This window comes from Sorex fumeus, unplaced genomic scaffold (assembly GCF_029834395.1).
Source record: "Sorex fumeus unplaced genomic scaffold, SorFum_2.1 ptg000122l, whole genome shotgun sequence".
Lineage (NCBI taxonomy): Eukaryota > Metazoa > Chordata > Mammalia > Eulipotyphla > Soricidae > Sorex > Sorex fumeus.
In genome coordinates, this window is record NW_026606179.1 from 61,781,727 (window position 1) to 61,801,424 (window position 19,698).

The 19,698-nt window shown below is 54.5% G+C and overlaps 2 protein-coding genes across 2 annotated transcripts in view; both read left to right on the plus strand.

Moving 5' to 3' along the window:
- The window catches only part of CDH13 (cadherin 13), a 1,034,759-nt gene that overhangs the window by 839,371 nt on the left and 175,690 nt on the right, over positions 1-19,698 (plus strand). The gene's annotated exons all lie outside the window — the stretch shown is intronic.
- On the plus strand, positions 398-12,952 carry LOC130043726 (charged multivesicular body protein 1a-like). The gene is made up of 3 exons (XM_056136142.1): positions 398-523; positions 683-811; positions 12,773-12,952. The coding sequence occupies exons 1-3, from the start codon at positions 398-400 to the stop codon at positions 12,950-12,952; spliced, it is 435 nt and encodes a 144-aa protein (XP_055992117.1).

The window sequence follows — 19,698 nt, forward strand, 5'->3', positions numbered from 1 at the left end:
GGACTGCTCAGGAGCTCCAGACAGAGATGGAACAGGAGCAGGCACTTGCCTTCCAGCATTTCGGGGCTGATATGGTCTCCCAAGCCCCACCAAGGGTCCTCTCTGAGCACTGCCTGGTATGGCCCAGAAAGCAAAACAGACAAAACCCAGAACCTGAGGCGCGATGCTGTATTTGAGCCCACCTAGATTTCCTGTCTGATCCCTCTGTGGCCTGGGCTCTGGGTGCAGACCTGGGGCTGGCCGTGTTTGTAAATCTGGAGTTAGTGGGAGTGCAGCTGGGCTCTCACTAGAAGACAGCACCCAGGAAAATCCAGGTCTCACCCGACCAGGACCTTAACCGCACTCTCGACTGCCCTCCCCACACCCTGTCCCTGGAACTGCATAAGAAGAACCTGGAATGTGTGCGCGACTGTATGCCGAGAATGCCATCCACAGGAAGAATGAACGGTTGTACTGGCTCCGCTTGGCATCTCAGGCGGACGCTGTGGTCTCCGAAGTGCAAACAGGCGTGATCACGAACAGCGTGAGTGTGCGTTGCAGAGTCAGTGGGACCCTTAGGCTGGAGTGTTGTGTTCCTGCTGGTTCAGGACCGAGACCTTGCCAGGGACAGCTTCCCCATTTGTGAAGTTTGGCTCTGCCTGGGGAAAGCCCAGCCTGTTGGCATCACTCAGGTGCTTTGCAGGTGTCCAAGAATATGCAACGAATGAACAAAGACCCGAAGATGGCCGTGAGTACCAAGAACCTGCAAAATATCTCTGCAGTGATGGACAGGTTTGAACAGCTGGTGCAGAACCTGGATGTGCACATTTTGGTATGTTCAGTGCACACCTCGAGGGGAAGGGTGGGGCCCAGAGACCCCCGAGGCCTGGGAACAGCTGCTCAGCCTGCCTATGCTTGCACAGGCGATGGAAGACTCACTGAGCTTGGCTGTCCATCCACCTGCACCTCTGCCATGAGGGGCGGGGGAGAGTGGCTGTTTCAGTCCCGGCCAGCACGTGGCTAGGGCCTCGGTTCAGCCTTCCCCTGAGGGACTCTGTGGTACACTGCAGGCTGGCCTCCCTGAAGAACTAGGCCACTGTCCACCTGAAGGGGAGAGGGATGGCCGCCCCTGCCTTCCTGCTGACCGTGGCCTCTCTGCTCTCCGCCCACCTGCCAGCCTGGAACCCTGCCCAGTGCCTGCAGTGGGCACCTATCCCCGCGACTACACAAACTTCTGATGTCTCTGGGTAATTCCCATGTCTCTGGGCCGGCCAGCTGCGGACGCACAGAACCCTGTCCCCTGATCCTCAGGCATGAATAGGAGCTGGTCAGCGGACTCCTGTAGATCGTGTGTGTGCAGTTTGCTTCCCCGGGGGCTAGGACCACCGCTTACCATGTCCCCATAGGCCTCCCCTCAGCGGTCTGGGGCTGCCACCCAAGGACAGAGTGGGAGGGCCCGGTGGGTCTGGGCAGTTAGCCACCTCCGGACCTACGTGCCTACATCCAACAGAGCCTGCAAAACCCCCCTTGCTTCTAGCACGGGCCTCCACCTGCACTGCCTTTCGGGCACCCAGTCCTCAGTGAGGTCCTGTCGCTGTAGAGAGGGGACGTCCCCTGACCGTGACCGCCAGAGTTGCTAGGGCCCAGTGACCATCCCGAGACATCCGCCTGGTACAGAGTAAGCTTCCCCCTCACCCAGTCCCTGATGTTTACAGTCAGTCCTCTCACTGTTTTTATGGTTTCTCTTTGGGTTTTACTTTTGCCACAATTGAAGAAGCCTGCACCAGGCAGGGTCCCAGTCTGAGTACCTGCTCAACTCAAGGTGCTCAGACCAGTGGGACAGGCCAGACCAGAGCCTGCCACACACCCAGCTGACCCCTCTGTCAGTGAGACCCCTGTGAGAGGCTGTGACTTCCCTGTCTGCTCCCGTGAACATCGGGCACAGCCGTGGGGCACTGGATTGTGTCATGTGGACGGGGGCAGCCTCCAGTGGGCTTAGCGTCCTGAAGCCCCGGGCTCAAGTAGGGGTGGTATGGCTGGAGGCTCTGCTGCCCCTAGTCCTGAAATACTGTTGTGAATAAATGGATCGTTCCTGAGACCTGCCCGCCTTTGCTTTGGTGTCTTGGCGGCTGGGGTGTCGGTGTGTCTGGGGGTGTGAAGGTCTCCACCCTCAAGGCAGAATCTCAATCACAGGGGCATGAAAATGGGATTCCAAGTTCAGTGCCACAGCTCCTGTCCCTGGGACTGTGACCCTCTGGGCAGTGCTCCCTGCCTTCGTGTCACGGGCTGGGGTCTGGTGGCAGCACTGCCACTGTGTGCTCCTGTGTACTCCCAGGCCTGTTCCAGGCCACACACCTGACGACCCTTCCTGCACCCTGCCAGTGGGCAGCGCTGCTGGGTCACCCTGGCACATCTGCTCCCACACTCACAGCTCTGCCCATAACAGGACCCGCACAGTATGACGTGTGTGTGTGTGTGTGCATGTGTGTACACGCCAGGACCCACACCTGGAGGACCTATTTGTGTACACACCAGGATCTGACCCATAGGACCTGTGTGTGTCCATGCCGGGACCCACCCCTGTACGACTTCCAGGACCAGACACCACCATGCTGAGACCACTCTCCGCACACCTGAAGGTACCGGCAGAGGGACAAAGCCACGTGGGTTCCGGGGCCGAGATCTCCAAGCCTACTCGAATTGGAGTCGAGCATCCTCCACCCAGATCCTCCAAATTCCAGTAGGCGGTGGTCACACCCACCAACTGGCCCCCTGGCGCCGTGTAATCCCATCAGCGGCCAAGACTCAGAGACTATAAAAACCAGATCCCGGAACCACGCGGCCGAGACATCTTATTATGACATTTCATTCCCACTTTGACAAACTGGCAGGCTACGGAATGTAGCCTGCCCACAGGGCAGAGTCTGGCAAACTCCCTGTGTCGTACCCAATATGCCAAATACCAGTAACAATGATGGGTCTCATTCTCCTAAAGAGCCTTGAATATAATCTCAGGGCTAGGATGAAGGAGACGTTACTGGGGCCTGCTCGAGGCAATCGACGAATAACAGGATGATCTGTGATCTGTGATCTGACCTATGTTACCCCAAGCACTACCAGGAATTAAATCCTGAGTGCAGAGTCAAAAGTAACCCCTGAGCACTGCTGGTTGTGGCCCCAAAACCAAGAGAACAGAAATCCCAAGGCGACTATCCTTGAGGGGATCATGATGATCCCAGCCCTCAGGAGGGCTAGGCTCACCCAGTGTGAGCCGAGTCCTTCTCCATCCCTGTGTGGCTCTGCTCATGTAAGGAATCAGTGTGAGACGGCATGTGTGTGTGTGTGTTTATGCATGCATATGTAAGGTATGCATGTGGAGATGTGTGAGTGGGTCCATATGTATGTGCACTAGTGTGAGTGCACGTGTGCAGCTATGCTGTGAACATGTGTCCATGTAATGTGCTCTGAATACACACGTGAAGGAAGACAGGGAGGAGTGCATGAATATGTGGAATCATGTGCATGTTAATATATGTGTGTAGAAAGTATGTGTGGGGGTACAGGGTACATGCACTGTATGCATGGATACAGGTGTGCATGTGTTGAGTATTGTGTGTGCATGTGTGAATAGCTGAGAGCTTGAATATATGTGCATGTTGAAAGAGGCAGGTGGAGCAGGACTTGTGTGTGAAGACCCTGCTCCCTGTTCCCAGGAAGGCTCTCCTCAAGAGTTGGGCTCCTGCCTGCGGTGCAGTGCCAGGTGTGCTTATGTCTGGTGTTAGTCCCGGCTGCCCGCTGGGTCTTGGGGGCCTCTCCAGGGCCAGGCTGACCACACACTGCTTCAGACTTGAGAGGGTCTGGATTGTGGGTCTATGGTGAGCCCCTGGTGAGCGGTGAGGGAAGCCCTGCACATCAGAGCAGACACAGGCTGATCAGGAGGAGCAGGCCGCAGGGTCACTGACAGGTGGTGGAAACAGGGCAGAGTTAAGTGGCCATAATTGGTCCTGTAGGAGGCCTCCAGCTGTTCCAGGGCGATGGGCTCCTCCTCAGGGGGCTGCGAGTGGTTGCTTGCCTGTGGAGCAGGAGAGGTTGGGGCAGCTGCCGTGATGGCGGGGTGGGGTGGTGGGTGCTGCTCTTCTCACCTGATTTATATCCCGGAGGACCCTAAGAAGGTGCTCTGCCAGGGCACCCTGCACCTCTGCTTCCGTTCACTATCTCGAAGCAGGTAGGCGATCAGGTCTGGGCATCTGGACATGTCAAGGCCCAAGGGCAGCCTGAGATGGGGCAGAAATGCAGGCTCTGCTTCTGCAGGGGGCTGACGACGCAGCAGGGCCCCAGAATCCTCACCCAAGGCACCAGACTGGGGGGACCCCCACCCTGACAGTCCTGCCCCTTACCTGATCTCTTGATCACTTGATTTCCCGTTAATAGTCGATTAGCTCAAGCGGGCGCCAGTAACGTCTCCATTTGTCCCTGTCACGTGCTAGTGTAGCCCAATGGCGTCTGTTCGTTCTAGGAACATGAGAAGTCTCAAACTGATTGTTTAGGATCTTGATGAAGAAGTCTGACCATGTGGTAGGTGGGAGGCCACCCGGCCTTTTGTTGTCCCGTGGAATCCAGTTGGTAACGGCTCTAGTCCAGCGGTCATCTCTAAATCTCATGACGTGTCCAGCCCATCTGATTTTAGACACCTTGATAAACGAGACAGCGTCCCTGATTCTTGATCGTCAATGGAGGTCGGAACTCCGGATTCTTTCTCTCATTTGAGTGAAACGTGATACTCCAAACATGGCTCTTTCAATTCCTCTTTGGGAGACCAGAATACAGTTCTAATCCTGTTTGCATAGGGCCCAGGTCTCTGAGGCATATGTTAATGCAGGAAGAACAGTGGAATCAAAGAGATGTGCCCGGAGCCAGAGGTTCTTCGTCCTCGTAGCTATTTCTACAACGCTCTTGAAGGCGTTCCAAGCCACTCTCTTCCTCCTAGCTCAGGTGCCAGGTCATTTGTCATGTTGGCTTCTCAACCTAGGTACACATAGCTGTTGCATTCAGAGATAGTCGTTCCATTGAGAGTGAATGGAGCATCAGGAATGAGGCTGTTTTTCATAAACATTGTCTTCGTAAGATTCAGCTGTAGTCCTACATTTCCACAATCACGGTCAAAGTCGGCCAGCATTTGTGCCGCTTGGCTGATGTTTGGTGTTATTAAAACAATGTCATCAGCAAAGCAGAGGTGGTGTAGTTGCCGACCATCTATCTTCACTCCCATTCCTTCCCATTCCAGTCGTCTCATGATGTTCTCGAGGGTGGCACTGAGGAGTTTCGGTGAAATGGTATCAACCTGCCGAACCCCTCTCTTGACATCAACGATCACTTCTTTGTAGAATGGTGAGATCCTGGTAGTGAATCCGCAATACAGCTCACGGAGGATCTTGATGAATTATTGGGCTTGAATGCCCTGATTGGCGAGGGCTTCAATGACTGCTTCTGTCTCGATAGAATCAAAGGCCTTCTTTAAATCAATAAACTTTAGACGGAGCGGCATCTTGAACTCCCGAGAAACCTCAATGAGCTTGGTTATTGTGTGGCTATGGTCCATGGTGCTGAATCCTTTGCAGAACCCGGCTTGCTCGCATGGTTGTCCTTCATCTAGTGTTCTGCCAATCCTATTCAGGATAAGTCGAATGAACAGCTTGTAGATGACAGACAATAGGCAGATCGGGCAATAGTTGCCAATGTTGTGGATGTCTCCCTTCTTGCACAGTAGTACAGTCCTGCTGGTTTTCCACTGGGACGGAACCTTGCATTCAGACAGGTAGCGTGTGAAGAGCTGCACCAGCGTTTTGATGAGTACTGATGGCAGGTTTTTCAGGTGTTCAGGTCTGACCTTGTCTGTGCTGGGTGTTGTTCATGTCTTTACCGACGAAATGGCATGTCGGATTTCAGAAGGAAGAACATTGGGAACGACATATCCATCCTGTGGAATTTGGTATGTGGGCAGGTGGACATGGCTATCGAAGAAATCTGAGTAGAAGTCATGGATAATCTTCTCCATTGCCCTTCTGGAAGATGTAATAGATCCATCAGGATATCGAAGGGCAGTCATCTTGGTCTTGTAGTATGTGAAGGACAGGCGGGCATTACGAATGCTTTTCTCAGCTCCTGCCTAATCTACCAGTACTTCTGCTCTTCTCTCTTTGAGGTCTTCCTTTATCACATCTCTGCACTGCTTTGCAAGCTCAGACGTTCGCTTGCAGTTGCCTGAGGCATGCGCCAAACCACATTGGCGAATAAACTCAAGAGTTTTGGAAGACAGGCGTGTTTTTGTGGTTATCTCTCTCTGGGTGTTCCTCGCACAATCATGGAGGTGCTGAACCAGTGGATAGTATTTCTCGTCAATGTTTTCAACAACGGCATCTTCCCATGTTGCTGCAATAGTGCCAAAGAGCTCCCAGTTGGTGGTCATTCTGAGAGTTCTCTTCTTAAACTTTGCAACCTTTTCTCCCCGCTCTGTGAAGTAGAATTTTGCATGAAAGAGTTGGTGGTCCGATCCCATTTGGAATCTTGGGACAACAGCGACATCGGTCAGGCAAAACCGTCGATTGAATATGATGTGTTTTTTTTTTTCGTTGTGGAACTGTCCACCGGGAGACTCCCATGTCCAACATTTAGATTCGGCCTTCTGGAACTGAGTTACCATGGATGGTCTCGGTCGATATGATGAACTCAGACAGTCTCTCACCCTGTTCATTCCATTCTAGGCCATGGGTCCTGATGTGGAGTTCTTCGGCTGATCTTCTCGGACCTATCTTGGCATTAAAGTCATTCACAATGATCTTGTTGAAGGTGTGGTCTTCTTTATGGAACTTCTCCAGCTCCATGTAGAACTTCTCAATTTCTCCTTCATCATAATTGGATGCTGGTGCATAGACAACAAAGATAGAAAGTGCTGGCAGTGAGTCACATCTATTCAAGTGTAAAAGTCCGATTCGGGTTGTTAGGCATTCAAATGAATCAATGCTCATGGCCAAGTTCCTGTTGACAAGAACACCGATGCCTCTGACGCCTCTTTTATCACATGTTCCAAGGAATAATTCTTCTCCAGTGTCGAAAATGGCTTGATGTGATTGATGCCTTGTCTCGGCCAGACCAATGATGTCGTACTCGATCTTTCGCGCTTGTACCATCAGATCCTTGATGGATGCATCCGGTGCTCACATATGTGCATTAAAAGGACCCAGGGACAGAGATTCTCTGATTTCTCCAACCAACCACAGGTAACAAAGGGACTAAAACCAAGAGCTCCCACCCTACCCTGCCCTGTCTGTTTTCACCAACTGCCAGAGACTCAGGGACTAATTGTGCACAGAAGACCCACCCTACCACTACTTGTACCAGAAAAATACCTCACTGGCTGACCTCCACTACCTCCACTACCCAGCTGCCACCACGCTTCAAAATGCTTTTTGGACCACGTGGCCACTTTGCGGACACGCAACACATTATAGGACACTTAATTACCATCTTCCAGAATTGCCGCACCATATTTGATAGGGTTCATATATGGTTTTAACCATGGGAATACCTGCAAGGGTGATTAGAGGCTCCAAAAGCCTCTATCCCTCTCGGAGTGACTGGCAAGCTACTGAGAGCATTCTGCCTGCACGGCAGAGCCTCGCAAGCTATCCGTTGTGTATTTGATATGCGAAAATCAGTAATTACAATGGGTCTCATTCCCCTGACCCTGAGGGTGTCACCAATATGGCAGCATTGAGAAGGATGGGGAAGGAGAGGCTGATAAAATATCAAGGCCGAACTAGGCTGCCAAAATGAAGGAAGACAAAAATGATTGTCTGCCCTTTACTTGGAGAACCCTAAAAAGTCCCCACCTAAAAACCCAGATCCCTGGCTCTAGCCACATTCTTGATGTGGTCCAGGTGGTCTGTGGGAAGCAGAAGTGTGGGCGACCCCTTGCAGTTCCTTCATGGCATCAGAGCCACGGTTGTTGGTTTTCGATCAGGTGATCGGTTGGGGACACAGAGAGAAGCAAGGTGTGTGCAACGTTTGAAACTGAGGGCTAAAGCTCTGAGGCCATTTAATGCTGACTGGCTTTTGTAGCCCTTTTTATTGGGTTAATGATGAAAACATCCAGCATACATCAGAGTACAGAAGATCAAACTACGGAAGATCAAAACACCTTAGAGTACACATTTTGTAGCATAACGATGTACAAAGTTCCTGAGGAAGTAAATCAGACCACCTTGTACATCTTTACGTCCCACTTCCCAAATATTCCACATCAACATCGATGCAAGCCTACACCATAACCCAAGAAGGTATCTATTGAACTTTTATTCAATCAAAGCACAGTTAATCTAACAGAAAGCGGCTGCATTGGGACATGCTGACCCAACCCAGTTCAGTCAGACTTCCTAGCTGCTTGCAGCTACGACATGAACTTGTCTGCAAGGCAGCGTTCCCAGAACTTCCGCATGGCACTGGTCGGGTACCAACATGTGCTGATGTCTATTTCAAGGAAGGTACTCAGGGCAGGTCGGGGTGGAGACTTGTGCAAGATGAGATACTGAGATTGGTTATGTGTCCATGGGCACAATCATGAGTCCAGCCCTCACGGGTCATGGTGGTCAGGACACAATAAATACAAGACTCAACAAGGCCTCAGCAAACTGTCATGAGATACTTGATCAAAGACAGTTGATTGTGGGGCTGATACGATAATCTGCCGGGTAGAGTCCTTGCTTTGCAGTGGCTCCGCATACGGACCCCCAAGCCCTACCAGGCGTGATCCCTGAGAGAGCCAGAAGTAAGCCTTGAGCACCCCTACAGGTAGCCCCAAAACCAAAATAAAAACAACAAAAATCGTTGATCACAAGTCAGTTGTGTTGTTTCATACTCAAATGGTGCTCGCCAATAAAGAGCACAGGGTGCACCTTGGCCCGACAGGAGCTGAGGAAACGGTGCCCATCACCAGCCACACGGAGGCCAAGGTCTGACCCTGAGGACCCTGGGCACTGCTAGCACTCCCTTCCCCAGGCAGCTTGGAGCCTGTGTGCTGAGGGTCCGGGATGCCCCCTCACCCTCCTCCTAACAGGTCTCTACCGCTCTGCGTCGGTAACACTGTGGACTCAGCCCTCCCCGTCCCCGGAGTCCTTCGGCCCCTGCACGGGGGTCTTATCTCCAACTGGTTCCAGGGACACCCACTCCCTGTTGCTCCTGAGGCCATGGCCGGCTGCTTGGACAGTGGACAGGACCCCCAGCCTCCATGAGCCAGCTCGCTCTTGGCCCCTTCCGGCTTCGTCTGCTGCCCGGACATGGTCCCCAGGGGGACTCCGCTGGGCTCTGCCTTCTCTCGATGGTGGGGAGCCCACGGCAGCCACGGTGCTGGGGCTCCTGTGTCGGGAGTAGGGGGCCGGATCTGGACACCCGGGGGCGGCCCTCTGCCCTTCAGGGGGACAGCACTGAGGCTGGCCAGGCTCTGCGGGAGGCCCGGCCCGCACAGGCCTGTCCTTGGGCTTCCTCCAGACAAGCCCAGTGGGCCGGGCAGAGACTCGCAGACGCGTCTCCATGGCCACAACGCCGCGGTCCAATCGCGAGAGCAGCCTGGCCGGAAGGGGCGGTCCCGGAAGGGGTGGTGCCGGAAGGGGCGGTCCCGGAAGTAGAGGCTGAGCGGGACTCCGCCTGCCCGCTGCCCGCAGAGCCCTGACCATGGACCATAAAAGGCCACTGCCCGACCCCTGCCACCAGCCTCCCTGCCGCCTGCAGCCCCGGACTGTCCGCCGCCCGCACTCCGGCCATGGACACGAACAGCCGCAGCCCGACCCCTGCCCCAGGCCTCGGCCAGGACTTTCCAGCGTCCGAGAGCGCCAGGCTCTGGCCACCCGGTGATGCGCTGCCCCCTGCCCTGTCCTGCCCGCCCCCGGCCCTGCCCCTGCCTCCGGGCTTCCGTTTCCCATCCTCCTGGCCGTCAGGTCCCTCGCCCGCGCGGCCCTCCCCCTGGTCATCCTGGCAGCGGGGCAGCCCCTGAGGGATGCTCCCAGCCGCAGGCGGGTCATCGGGGCCTCTCCTCGAGCAGCGAGCCTGGCCGTGGCTGCTGGCCAGGCCTGAAGCGCAGAGCCGGGCGCTCCCGTCCCTTTGGTTCTCCCTGGGCCACACCTGGCGGGTCCTGGCCCTCCCGGACCGGTGGTTCCCTGGGGCCCCTCTCGAGGTTCCGAGGGTCGAACTCGGGCGTCACAGACGCTGACACGCGCTCTGCCCCTGGTCGCGGGTCGGAGGGGAGTCCAGGAGTAGCCGGCCCATAGGTCACACGGACAGGGGAGTGCTCACTGGGACCATGGTGGCCCGATTGCTGACCCCTGATGGTCAGCGGTCATCCCGTGGCTTGAGAGAAGTGGGCTTCAGAGGACACCGGTTCCTGGGAGCCAGAGTGCATCTTCCTGGCCCAGCAAGGGAGGGAAGGGCCTCCCTGGAGGCCAACAGCTGCAGCTCTGAGAGCGGCTCCTCAGAGGTTCTGCTCAGGCATCCAACTGCACTCACACTTCCTGACTCTCACCTTTTCTGTCTTTGCAGGCATCCAGGACCTGCTGAAGGTATGTCCCCCCCAATTGGCCCTACCCAGCCCTGCCACTGCCATGGGGGACGGTGCTCAGCCCTCTGCTGCCTGCCAGGCTTTTCTTGTAGGCTGAGCCCCAATGGTCACTCAGCTGTGGGGAGAACTTACACGTCACTGGGAGGGACAGCCCAGTATTCTCCACACCTCTTCTGGACCAAGAGGCCTCTGTCAGGCCTGCTGTGCTGGCCAGGGGTTTCTGAGTGAACTTGGCTTTGAGCACTGCCAGAGAGGACCCTAAAAAATTAAGATAAAAAAATTAAGAGTAGAGTGACAGCCCAACAGGTATGGCATTTACCTTGCAGGTGGCCAACCCAGGTTTGATCCCCAGCACATCATATGGTTCCCCGAGAATGCCAGGAGGAATCCCTGAGTGCAGCTGGTGTGACCCGAAAACCAAAATGAAAAGATTAAAACCACAGAACAACTTATGGCAGCTCAGCGCACCTCCATCATGTGTGGGTGGGGGCAGGGTTCCCGTGGAGTGCTCCTCCCACCTTTGGGGGCATCTGATGGAGAGGGAACAGGTATCCAAGCACCCCAGGGATCCCGATTCCAGTGCAGATGCTCTCTAAGAATCTCATCAGTAGGCCAGGTGGTTACTAGGTGGCCTTTTCCCGTGGAAGGGTTCTGTGCAGGTGTCTGGGAAAGGACAGATGCAATAGAAAACCCCTCTTGGCTAGCCGCTTGGCCCTGACAACGCCACCACCTCTGCTGAGGCTGGGGTGGCAGGGCGGGTGACTCTGCACGCCTCATCTGCTGCCTCTTCTCAGGTTGCCGCAGAGAAGCTAGAGAAGCAGGCCAAGAAGGCCGAGAAGGACTTCAAGGCTGAAAAGATCAACATAAAGCAGGTGAGCTGCTGCCTCGCCCCACCCTGGGACATGGCTTCTGGGGGATATTCCCTAGGTTGGTTTGCTACCCATCCTGTGGCCGTGGCTCCGGGAGACTGACCCTGCCCATGTGCCTGACCTTGCAAGGCTCTCTAGGGCTCAGCTCCGTTCTTTGTTTCTTTGTTCTGTGCAGGCGGGATGCCCACTAAGCCCTCCATCCCTTTCCTCCCTTCACCACAGTGCCTGAGGGTCCCGTCTGGGTGGAGGCCAGAGATGGATGCTCCAGGCTATGGTCACCTGGCTGATGCCTCACCTCCAAGTAGGGATGGAGTGGACCAGGGGGCTCCAGGCTGACCCTGTGCCATCTTCAAATGTGATGGGTAGCGCTCATCCAGTGGGTTCCAGGTGTAGCTCCATGGAGTGATGGGACTGTCAAAAAGCTAGAGACAGAAAGATGGGACAGGGGCAGGTGCTGTTTGTGGGCAGCTGACCTAGGTTCCTCCTAGACTGATGTGGTCCCCTAAGCATTACCAGGTGTCCTCTCTGAGCACTGCCTGGTATGGCCCAGAAAACAAAATAGACAAAACCCAGAACCTGAGGCGTGGTGCCTTATATGAGGCCACCCGGATTTACTGTCTGATCTCTCTGTGGACTGGGCTCTGGTTGCAGGTGTTGAGCTAGACGTGTTTGTAAGAGTGGAATTGGTGGGAGGGCAGCTGCACTATCAGACAGCACCCAGGAAAAGCCAGGTCTCACCCGACTAGGACCTTGGCTGCCCTCCCCACTGCTGCTCCCTGTCTCAGGCCCTGAAGGAGGAGAATGGCGAGTCTGTGCGATTGTATGCCGAGAATGCCATCCGCATGAAGAACAAATGGTCGAAATTGAACCACTGGGTATTCCGGGCGAACATTATGATATGCAAAGCTAACACAGATGGGATCGTGCAGTGGGTGAGTGCCCCTTGCAGGGTCAGCGGGACCCTTTGGCTCGAGTGTGGTGTTCCTGCTGGTTCAGGGCACAGCCCTTGCCAGGGACGGCTTCCCCATCCATGAAGGTTGGCCTGCCTGGGGAAAACCTAGCCGGCTGGCATCACTGATATGCTTTGCGGGTATCCTGGAATATGCAACAGATATACAAAGAACTGAAGACGGCCCTGCGTGCCAGTAACCAGCAAAAGGTCTCTGCGATGATGAACAGGCTTGAACAGCTGGCGCAGAACTTGGATATGCACATGTGGGTATGTCCACTGCACACCTCGAGGGGCCAGGACGAGGGGAGGGGAGGGGCCCAGACCCAAGAGCCCTGGCCATAGTGGCTCAGCCTGTGGCTTGCACAGGCGATGGAAGACTCACTGAGCTCGGCCACCACACTGACTACGGACCAGGAGCAAGTGGAAAGGTTCCTTCAGGAGATCGCTGAGGAGATTGAACTCGAGGAGGACCGCGACCAGCTGAGCCAGCTGCCCAAGTTTCCCTCCCTCGTGGGCGAGAGCTCCAAGGGCATCGGGCAGGACTAGCTGCGAGGTTAGCCCATGTGCAGGGTCGGCTGCCGGGGTGAAGGGTGTCCTGCAAGCTGCTCATGAACTTCCATCCACACTGCACCTCTGCCGTGAGGGGTGGGCGGGAGTGGCAGTTTCAGGCCTGACCAGTATGTGGCTTGGGTGGCCTTGGTCCAGCCTTTCCCTGAGGGGCTCTGTGGTATCCTGCAGGCTGGCCGCTCTGAGGAACTAGGCCGCCGTCCTCCTGGAGGGGAGGAGGGCGGCCGCCCCTGCCTTCCTGCTGACCATGGCCTCGCTGTTCTCCGCCCACTTGCCACATGGAGCCCTGCTTGTGCCCACAGTGGGCACCTGTCTCTGTGACTACTTCTGATGTCTCTGTAATTCCCATGTCAGGAGCAATAGACATATTGTTCCTGACGACCTGCCCGTCTTCCGTTTGGTGACTTGGATCGGCGTGTCTGTGGGACTGGGGTGTGAGGGTAGAGCCGCCCTCAAGGTGCAATTCAAACTGCAGGAGCATTCAAATGGATTTCCAATTCAGTGGCACAGCTCCTGTTCCCGGGACTGTCACCCTCTGGGCAGTGCTCCCTACCCTCCGAGCCACGGGCTGGGGTCTGGTGGCAGCAGTGCTGCTGTGTCTGCTCCTGTGTACTCACCAGGCCTGTTCCAGGCCACACACCTGACAACCTTCATACATTCTGTCAGTGGGCACTGCTGCTAGGTCACTCTGGTTCATCTGCTTCCACACTTATAGCTTGTGCCCATAACAAGACCTGGGCAGTTCAAACCGTGAGTGTGTATGTGTGTGTCGACTCTGGGACCCACCCTGTATGACCCACGTGTGCATGCCAGTTCGTTCAGAGCCATGTAAGTCTCAGGAAGCCCAGTCATAAAATCAGAGGTGCTACCAGCACAGCACACTGGGGGACCCTGCCAGCCACCCAAAGTGGCTGTGGGAAAGACTGAGGTGGCCGGCCAGAGTGATTGTATAGCAGGGAGTGTGTTTGCCTTGCACGTGGCCGACCTGCTTTATGTCCCCTATAAGCCCCCTTTTTTTTCCGGGGAACAACTGTTCCCCGAGCACCGTCAGGAGTGATTCCTGAGTGCAGAGCCCGTAGCACCCCCTGAGCATTGCCCAGTGTGGCTCAAAATATAAGACCCAAACAAAGATTTAGTGGATATGAAGCTGGGGATGGGAGCTTATTAATGCCAGAGCTGTAGTACAACAAGTAGGGTGCTTGCTCTCCCCGCAGCCGACCCGAGATTGATTCCCAACCTTGTGAGGCTAAGGAGAGCCATGACAGGATTCACTTTAAGACCGAAACTCAGCAGGCCGAAGTCTCAGTTTCCATCAGAAATTTCCAACTTCTCAGAAAACAATATCACTCTGGGCAGATAAACTACCCCTGTGACAGCAGCCAATCAGAGTAGGCGGCATGGGCCGTGGTTCCCAGCCAAGCAGAGAGGGCCGAGGAAGTGGAGTCATGGGACGGACAGGGACCCAAACACTGGGAACATAATGCTGGTCCCTGAAGTCTTGGATTTAGGACAGGGACCAGAATTGGAAACATACTGCCAGTTCCTAGGAAAAAAAATGGTGCTATGTAACCAAACCCTATATAATCTGCTCTGAAGTCAGAGTCGGGGTCCTTGTCAAGATTCCACTGTGTTGGATGAAACTGGACCCTAGCTCGAGTTAGCGATAAAGGGGCCTTGTACTTGCAGCCTGTGTCTGATCTGGTCAATGTGCGAGTGAAACTCCCTCCGGGACATAACAAGCATTACGTATGGTACCCCAAGCACTCCCAGGAATTGAATCCCGAGTGCAGAGTCAAATGGAACCTCTGCCACTCCCGGGTGTGATCCCAAAACAATAAAAAGACAACAGAAATGCCAAAGGCAACTCTCCCTGAGGGGGTCATGCTGATCCCGACCCTCTGGAGGGCAAGGCTGGCTGGCTGTGTGAGCCAAGACTCTCATCTCCATCGCTGTTGGCTCTCTCATAAAGGGAACCAGTATGAGACGGCACGCGCGCACGCATGTGTGTGTGTGGATGCATGCATGTGTAAGCTGTGTGCATGTGCAGATGTGTGAGTGGGGTGATATGTATGTGCACTAGTGGGTGTACATGGGCAGCTATCCTGTGAACACATGTGCACATGTGATGTGCTCATGAATACCCTTGTGGAGTCAGACTGAGGTGGAGCTGAGTGCTTGAACGTGTGGAATCATGTGCATGTGAATATATGTGTGTAGGGAGTATGTGTCTGGGCACATGTGTACATACACTATATTGTCCATTTACGTATGAATACAGGTGTGCATGGGTTGAGCATTGTGTGTGCATGTGTGAATACATGAGTGCTGGCATATATGTGTATGTTGAAAGAGGCAGCAGAGCCAGGACTTGTGTGTGAAGACCCTCCTCCATGTTCCCAGGAAGGCCCTCCTCAAGAGTTGGGCTCCTGCCTGCGCTGCAGTGTCAGGTGTGCTTATGTCTGGTGTTAGCCCCGCCTGCCCGCTGGGTCTTGGGGACCCCTCCAGGGCCAGGCTGACCACACACTGCTGCAGACTTGAGAGGGTCTGGATTCTGAGTCCACGATGTGCCCCTGGTGAGGGGTGAGGGAAGCCCTCCACATCGCAGCAGACACAGGCTGAGCAGGAGGGGCACGAGAGAGGTCGCAGGGTCCCTGCCGGGTGGTCGAAATAGGGCGCAGCTGAGTGGCTGTAGTTGGTCCTGCAGGGAGCCTCCAGCTGTACTAGGGCGATGGGCTCCTCCTGGGGGGGCTGCGAGTGGTTGCTTGCCTGTGGACCAGGAGAGGTTGCGGCAGCTGCTGTGATGGCCAGGTGGTGTGTGGGTGCTGCTGTTCTCACGTGATCTACATCCCGGAAGACCCTGGAAAGGTTCTCTGCCAGGGCACCCCGCACCTCTGCTTCCGTTCACTGTTTCGGAGCAGGTAGGCGATCAGGTCTGGGCACTTGGGCATGTCAAGGCCCACGGGCAGCTTGAGATGGGCCAGAAATCCAGGCTCTGCTTCCGCAGGGGGTTGAGGACGCACCTGGGACCGCAGAAACCTCACCTAACGCGGAGGGGAGGGGTGCAACCCTTCCAGCCCCTCCCCTTACCTGGAAACCCTGTCAAAGTCCCCACAGAAGCCCACAGCCCAGCTCCAGCCACGTTCTTGATGTGGTCCAGGTGTTCTGTGGGGAAGCAGCCATGGTAGCCACGTTGGGGGGTGGGGTTTGGGGGGTGCAAGGGAAGCTCAAGACAGAGGCACGGGCACTCTACCCACCAGCCTCCTGGGAAAGTTGGCGTCCCTTCGGCAGAACATGTAATCATCGTAGAAGTTTACCTTGACCCGGCTGCGCTCTGCTTCTGCTCAGGAGGGAACCGTGAGGACCCACCGACATGGGTGGGGGAGGGCAGCAGGGGACACCTGGTGCCCCCAGGACCCTCCCCACCATCTGCAGCACGCTGTCCAGCACGTTGCGATGGTGGGCACACAGAGAGAAGACTGAGAGTGTTTGAAGATGACCGGGGTTCTGGGTCGCTCCAAGGCAGCCTGCATGGTAACTAGGACACATGGGCCAGGAGCACGATGACGCTCAGCCTGTGGCATTGTGCGGACCTAGCTGCTAAAGCCCCAGAATAATGAAAACTGGGTACAGTGTTGGCTCAAGGATTTTTGATGAGCTGTGGGACCACACCCCGTGATGCTCAGAGACCACCAGGTCACCCTCTGGGTGGTGGAGGGAACTGAATTCGGGACATTGCACATGCAAGGCTGTGCTCTACCATGTGAGCCTGGTCATAATTCCTGTAGTTCTGATTGTGTGTGTGTGTCTGTGTGTGTGTGTGCGCGCACGACCAAAGACGGTTATCTAATTTGGGGGGAACCTGTGACTGTGAGGTCAGATGGCTGTGCTGTGTCAGCTGGTCTGGGGCAGAGGAGGCCCGCCAGCGGGCAGGGGGCTGCCCTGGCCGGTGCAGCCTCGCATCCTGTGAAATAGGAAGTGAGAGCAGAACCAGGAGGAGAAACGGATAAGACAGCTCTGGAAGGACCCAGCTCATGGGATCAGGGTGTGTGGGAGCACCTGTGGGATCAGCCTGCAGGTCTGGGCGAGTTACCTAGGGAAGAGATGATGGCGGGGGCGGGGGGGGGGGGGGGTTGTGTGCGAATATTCGTTCAGTCACAAGGAACGCAAGAGAAATTATTTTCACGGAGGATCACCAGGTCTGCCCAGACCCTGTGACAAAGGTAGAGCATCCTGAGAGCTCCTTCTTTCATTACCACCCTACCCCACACACCTCTAAAAGAAACAAAGACGTTACAGGAAGAACATTGAGGCATACATTGTTATGTCCCCAAGCCAGTTAGTTTCATCTGCACCTCAAACCCCCAAGGAAAGAAATGCACAGCCAAGAGCATTCCAGGGGCCACAAGTACCTGAGTTTGCATATCAAAGATAAGCTGTGGGCTTCTGTGAGAAGAGGAAGACTGACTGTTTTGGTTTACTAGGATTTTGGTTATTTCCTGAAGGCAGCTTAAAGAAAAAGAGATGTTCAGCCTCAATCAAACCAGTCTGGACACACAAGTAATCTTGCCCATTTCCATGGGTCCCTGTGTTCCTGGCCATGTGCATCTCAGTCTTCACGGGCTGATCCTGACCATCTTGTCTGGCCCCAACATGGTAGACCTTGTCAGACAGAGTTGGATAGATTTGCTCCTAAAAAATTGGGGCTGCTTGTGCAGGTGAATAGTCCATCTGAAGTTTCTTTAGCTTTTTTTCCCCCCTAATTTGTGCTGCACCTGGAAGTAATGGGGATTGTTCCTGGGAACTGTGGAATAACTGGGGTTGTATGCATGCAAGGCAAGTGCCTTACCCCGTATTCTCTCATCCTCTCCATTTGAAAGTTGAATTTTCTTAGTTTAGAACTTCCTTTGTGAACCGTGCTAAAACTCAAAATGTATAGCCCCTCTCTCCTCCCAGTGCTTAGGACATACTCCTGGTAGGACTCAGAGAACCACATGTGGTGCCAGGAATTGAACTTAGGTCAGCGGTGTGCAGAGCAAGTGCCCTTCCAACGGTCCTATTTCGCAGCCCTTTTTCTTTCCTTACCCTCCCAAGCAGTGCTCAGTGGGTCTAGTCAGTTTTCATACTCAGTCAGCCTCACCTGACATACCTGACATTCAGCACTTGCGTCCAGTGGCTGCTCTCAGTGGTGTTCAGGCCCCATGCGGCATCAGGCCCTGGGGTTCAGCACGCAACTCTTATCCTCTAGCCTTTGAGCATTTCTCTCAAAGTAGTGGCATTGTTTTGTTTGTTTGTTTGTTTGTTTCTGGACCACACTGGCAATGATGGGGCTTTTTCCTGGTGGTTCTCAGGGGCTCAGGGGACCATGTGCTTCTGATGAATAAATCCAGGGTCTCAGCTTACAGAGCAGAAGCTGCACCCTGTTTAACAATGGTTTGGGGCTCAAAATGTTTCTTTTTCAGGGATGCATAGATAGTACATGGTTCCCCCAAAACAGAGCCAGGAGTAAGTCCAATGCCACTGGGTGTGACCAAAACCCCAAATTTTCTCCTCCACTTCCCCCTCCCCTTCCTCCCCCCTCATCCCTTCTGCCTCCCCCAACTCCCCTCCCCCCAGATGCTTAGGGGCCCTCCTGCAGTTCTTCAGCCACTGGGCCCAGGGCAAGGCTGAGGATGTTGACCCCGCACTTGGCATTCAGAGATCATGTGGTCCCTGGGGTCAAACTGAGGTCAGCCACATGCATGCACAATTCACGTGCTCAACCCCTGTGCTATCTCTGGCTCCTCAGAATTTTTTCTTATGGATGGCTTCTTCATAGCATTTGAGAAAGTTTATTTTAAAGAGAAATAGCACAGCAGTAGGGCGTTTGCCTTGCACGCAGCCAACATGGCCGATCCGAGTTCGATTCCTCCGCCCCTCTCGGAGAGCCCGGCAAGCTACCGAGAGTATCTCGCCCGCATGGCAGAGCCTGGCAAGCTCCCCGTGATGTATTCGATATGCCAGACACAGTAACAACAAAGTCTCCAATGGAGACGTTACTGGGCCCGCTCGAGCAAATCGATGATGAACGGGAGGGCCGTTACTTTACTTTACTTTACTTTACTTTATTTTAAACTGTGTTCTGTATGTTAAGAGGTAAGCTAGAAAAGTGGTTTTTGTTTTTTCTACATCTAACTTCGGTACTCTTTTTTTTATTTTAAATGTAAAAAAAAATATTTGGATCACACTCAGTGTTGCTCAGGGCTTCCTCCTGGCAGTGCACCGGGAACCCTATGTGGCGCTGGGCCCGCAGGGAGGGCCAGGCAGCAGAGAACTTGCTCCCTGAAGAGGCAGATCTTAGAACCTGTGACGAGCAGCGATTCACATCCGTTGGCACATAGTTTGGTCCTTGTCTGCGAGGGTTTTGTGGGGGCTGCGGTCATATCTGGTGGTTCTTACGGGACCATGCAGTGTCGATGAACCTGAGCTCTTGCATGAAGGAAGTAAGTGCTGTTGGCCCTGGATGTTTGTTTTTTCAGTTTAGATAAGGAGATGTGGGGTATCAGGGAAGCAAGCCCATGCTGATGGAAACATGTTGGAACTCACCCCAATTTACAGTGTGGTATCTACTTAGATGCAGGGTTAGTTGGGCATGTTTTATGTCTGTGTGTTTGATATGCGCATGACACACACTGTCAGATACCTAATTGATAAGGTAAAACGTAAAGGCCCTCCCGTTGATCGTCGAT